The sequence below is a fragment of the Echiichthys vipera genome (genome assembly GCF_963691815.1).
Source record: "Echiichthys vipera genome assembly, chromosome: 1".
NCBI classification, from domain to species: domain Eukaryota; kingdom Metazoa; phylum Chordata; class Actinopteri; order Perciformes; family Trachinidae; genus Echiichthys; species Echiichthys vipera.
Window position 1 is genome coordinate 41,104,217 of NC_139826.1, and position 5,000 is coordinate 41,109,216.

At 45.4% G+C, this 5,000-nt stretch overlaps 1 protein-coding gene across 1 annotated transcript in view; it reads left to right on the forward strand.

Annotated features, from left to right (window-relative positions):
* The window catches only part of LOC310947725 (zinc finger protein 395-like), a 9,515-nt gene that overhangs the window by 3,879 nt on the left and 636 nt on the right, over window positions 1–5,000 (forward strand). Inside the window, exons 3-9 of the mRNA XM_083914643.1 lie at window positions 1–57; window positions 141–250; window positions 343–545; window positions 623–723; window positions 1,926–2,205; window positions 2,771–2,860; window positions 4,311–4,381. The exon at window positions 1–57 is cut by the window's left edge and continues 101 nt beyond it. Coding sequence (XP_083770769.1) covers window positions 1–57; window positions 141–250; window positions 343–545; window positions 623–723; window positions 1,926–2,205; window positions 2,771–2,860; window positions 4,311–4,381 — 912 coding nt within the window. The remainder of the gene's footprint in view (window positions 58–140; window positions 251–342; window positions 546–622; window positions 724–1,925; window positions 2,206–2,770; window positions 2,861–4,310; window positions 4,382–5,000) is intronic.

Genomic DNA, 5,000 nt, shown 5'->3' on the forward strand with positions numbered 1-5,000 from the left:
CTCAGCGCCTCCGTCCTGCGTCAGATCCGTCTCCTCCTGCATCGACGTCCCCAGAAGGTCAGTCAGACGCCGGCTCCGCCTCGGTGCTTTTAACTCTGTCGTTTTCTCATGAATCACCTCTGACGGGTGTCGTCCTGCAGTCAGAGGAGTCCAGAGGAGGTGGACATGGACGAGCTGATGGCGGCGTTGGTCCTCAGCAGTTTGTCCTGCAGCCCTCGACTACACAGCCCCCCCCGCAGGGACCAGACAGGTACAACAACAACAACAACAACAACAACGATGAAAAGCATCTGATACAATAAGCTTCAGCGTCTTCTCTCTCTTTAACTTCCTGTGTTTCAGGTCCTGCGATGGACTGCGGCGGCGGCCAGCTCTCCGACAGCTGCAGCAGCGGCTACTGGAGCGTCGGCCACGGCAACGGAAGCCCAGCCCCCTCTCCGCCAATGGCAGAGCCCGAAGTCAGCCCGGCCACACCCCCCGACGAAGGCCTGGACATGGAGCTGGAGCAGGTGCTGTTCGACGAGCCGGCGCCACGTAAACGCAGGGTGAGCGGGTTTTGTTACAGCGGTCGGGGGGGAAATGACAGCGAGAGACGGCGCTGACGGTGCGTTTCCTCCCGCAGAATTCGGTGAAGGCGGCCTACAGGTGTCTGTGGCCCAGCTGCGGGAAGCTGCTGACGTCGGTGGTGGGAATCAAACGACACATCCGCACAACGCACCTGTGGTGAGACGCTCCTCCGTATCAGGGTCCTGTGTAACTGTGGGGTTCCTCAGGGATCCATCCTGGGCCCTTTGTTGTTCTCCATTTACCCGCTTCCTCTCAGCCAGATCATCCAGAACCATCCACTGTTATGCAGACGACTCACACAGTTATATGTGTTCAGTCCGGTAACTCCAGCAGCGTAGATCTCGTCCTCACGCGCTTCAATGACGTCAAACGCTGGACGTCTCAAAACTGAGATTATAGTAACTGGTGCATGCTTTTGTTTTTTCACGCTTGGATTAAAGTAACGCGCTTTATGTTGTGAGCTTCCTCCACGACTCCGCCTGCTGCAGAGCGCTGCACGCCGCTCCTGTGCGTGTGATCATTTACGTTGGTGACCTGTAAAGTCCCAGTTTTCATGATCACTTTTAAAGCATTTCACGGCCTCGCTCCAAAATATACGACAGATTCTTTGAGCCACGTGTGCCGGCCGTTCCCTCAGTGGCGGTTCCTTGATCCCGGCTTGTAACCACGGAGACCGGGCCTCGCCACAACCCGACCGTCCTTTAAATCCCTTCTTAAAACCTTCTTTTGCAGTAGAAGCGTTTATTAATTTTAATTTAATTTCATTTGAGGCTCGGTTTTATCATCGCTCCTCGGTCTTTTAATGTTTCTGTCCTTTTTTTACTTCCTGTTGTTCTGGAAAAGACTTTGTAACTTTATAGAAGTAAAGTTTTGTTATTATTTTATTTTATTATAATTTTGTCAGACACGACCCTGACGACACTGTGAAAGACTATTTTTGCAAAAAGCAAATCTCTGACCTCTGAGTTTAACCTCTGGTCTCTGACACCTAACCTTTGACCTCTAAATTCTGACCTCTGGTCCTTTAACCTCTGACCTCTAAACTTTGACCTCTGACCTCTAAACTCTGACCTCTGACTTTGACCTCTGACCTCTAACATCTGACCTCTGACCTCTAAACTCTGACCTCTTACCTCTGTCTCTAACCTCTAAACTTTTACCTATAAACTCTGACCCCTGACCCCTAATCTCTGCCCTCTGACCTCTGACTCTAAACTTTGACCTCTAACCTCTGCCCTCTGACCTCTGACTCTAAACTTTGACCTCTAACCTCTAAACTCTGACCTCTGACTCTAGACTTTGACCTCTAAACTTTAACCTCTGACTCTGAACTTTAACCTCTGCCCTCTGACCTGCAGCCGCAGCAGCGAGCACGAGCGTTGCTCCCGCAGCGAGGAGGACTTTTACTACACGGAGGTGAACCAGTGGGAGCGGCCGCCGTCTCCTCCTCCTCACCCTCTCCTCTTTGGCCCCGCCCCCTCCTCGCCCTCCTCCTCATCCCCCCCCTCACCCCCCTCCCCTCCCCCTCCCTCCCCTCCATCTCCATCTCCGCCTCCTCCGGTCTGCAGCGCCCTCAGTAGCTCCGCCCCCTCTGCCTGCAGCAGCTTCATTCAGGTCCAATCAGAGCACTCCTACCAGGTGGGCGGGGCTTATCCTTGTTTTATTATATCATTAAAAACACAAACTAGATTCTTTTATATAATATTAAACATAGTTTGTGTTTATTCATTTATAAAAAGGCTTAAACTTAATAAGTGAACAGCAGTTTATTCTTATTTTTAATTGTTTTGAACACTTTTGAAATAAAATCTAATAAAATAAGAAATATTAATAAAATGTGACGAATAAATAAATAAATAATTGAACAAATTAATCTTGAAATGTAAATTTAGTTTAATTATTTTTGTATTATCGTCGAAATTCTTCATGTTTTTCAAAGCGTTTGTTGTTTTTTTGTTTTGTTTCATAGAATAAAACTAAAATAATAATTAAAGTATAAACTAAGAAGTGGTTTTAAATTGCAACGTGGACAAAATCCATAATAATTATAAATAAAATAAATCTTCTCTAACTTTAATCCACTGTTTATGAATATGAATATGCAAATGAGGCAGCGCCGCATGAACACACGTGTGTAGCGTCGCGCTGTTGTCGACATTAAAGAGACTTTTTAATATGATAATAAAGCTGAAATCTTTTCCAGGCTCCAGCTGTCAATCATGTGACATCAGCAGCAGCTTCGGACACGCCCACCTGTCGTTGGACGGCCCCGCCCACCAGCTGCTCCAGACAGGTGAATCACTGTTACTCGTGTTTTACAGTCGTTCAGAACCTCATGAATCTCTTTTACTCCAGGGTTTTGGTTTATGTCACATTTCTGGTTTTCTGACTTTAAGGACTTGAATCTCAAAGTTCAAGGGCGCCCTCCCACTGTGCCTCCGTCCCGTGTCCCTGCACGTGTCACGGCTAAAGTCTGGTTCCTTTGACCAGTGTGAGTGCAACCGTACCACGTCTAGGAGCGGCACGCTTGCCGTCCACGGCCCGTTTGGGAGAGGTGGGCTTTAGTAAAGCACGTTTGCACGTGTACGAGCACGAGCGTGCTCACGTGTACGGGCACGAGGCCTACGGCGGTTCTGAGGTCATTTCCTGTGCGCCTGTTGGGACATAGAAAAAAGAAGGAGGGACCATGCGCGGACATTTCAAACAATGGCGGTGAAAGGTTCACGTTGGTGTGATGTGGAGGTGGAGTGTTTACTGCAGATTTGGTCGATGAAAAGATTCAAAAACAGTCGACAAGACGCACAAAAACTCCGAGGTCTACGGAAAGATCTGGAAACAAAGCCACGCATCGCCATGACGTCATCAATGCGTGTGACGTGTTACGGCGTGATGACGTATAGGCAGCAAGAAGCATTCTCCGAGGCCCAGGTAGTGTGAGTACAAACGGGCCTGGAGGGGGGGGACAAGGACCCTAAAGCACGGGGCACGGGACGGACGCACAGTGGGAGGGCGCTCTAACCTGTGACGGAGGCACAGTGGGAGTGTGAGACTTGGAAGAAAATGCATCTTGAAATGGACAGGAAGGAGCCTCGTTCCCACCTCGCGCTCTTGGTTTGAGTAGTTTCCCAAAAACTACTCGTGTTACGAGTGACGATGGAACGAAAAGCATGTTCCAGTGGCTTGGTGTCATTTCACTGTTGTGTTTGTGCAGAGACTCTCTCTTTAAGACACAGACACACACACACACACACACACACACTTCTCTAACTCACTTTTGTTTCCTCTCAGTCACAAAGTTCTCTGAACAGCAGCCTTTTGTTTATTTCCTGCAGCAGGAGCCTGTTAAAACTGGTTTCATCCTGCAGGGGTGTGTGTGTGTGTGTGTGTGTGTGTGTGTGTGTGTGTGTGTGTGTGTGTGTGTGTGTGTGTGTGTGTGTGTGTGTGTGTGTGTGTGTGTGTGTGTGTGTGTGTGTGTGTGTGTGTGTGTGTGTGTGTGTGTGTGTGTGTGTGTGTGTGTGTGTGTGTGTGTGTGTGTGTGTGTGCTCCTCCCTCATGGTTTTCATTGAGCAGGAAAATCCCCTCTCTGATGTTTTGGTTCGGTCACATTTTCCATAAACGATCCACAGCTCAGCGCTGCCCCCTGCAGGTGGAGAGAGGCAGCTGCAGGATGTTTTTACACACACACACACACACACACACACACACACACACACACACACACTCACTCCTCTCTCTTTCCTCAGGGTTTGGCCTTCCGCGTGCGCTCCGTCAGCGTGGGGGAGCAGTGGCTGCAGCACCAGAGCGCCCCCTGCAGGTCAGAGCCTTCTTCCTGTGTGTGACCAGTGAATTCAGTTCTGAATGGGATATTAATAATATTTAATAATATTCAATATATTTAATATGTTTAATATGTTTAATATATCAAAATAAACGTTTCAAACAGCTTCAACTATTCGACCCAATGAGACACTTTCTCAAAATAAACTTTCTAAAAGAAATGAAAACTAAATAATGAGAAACTTTAAAAAATAATAATAAAAATCTTTCTGACATTTTTTAAAAGCTTTTTCAAAATAATGAAACTTTTTCTAAACACAAAATATTCCAGAAAAATAAGGAAACATTTTTAAAAATATTCAAAGAAAAAATCTTAACAAAAAACAAAACAAAAAATTGTTTTAAATAATTATTTTTTCTCTCAAAATAATTAAAAACCATCTGAAAAAATTATAAAAACTCTCAAAAATAATTTCGAATATTTTTAAGAGATAATTTAAAATTAATAATCAAATTACAATTAAATATTAAATCAAATTAAATAAATAAAAAATTCTGAAAATAATGTAAAATCTTACAACAAAAACTTTCTTTTAAACAATTATTTTTTCTTTCAAAATAATTAAAAATATTTTTTAATAAAAAATGAAAAAAAT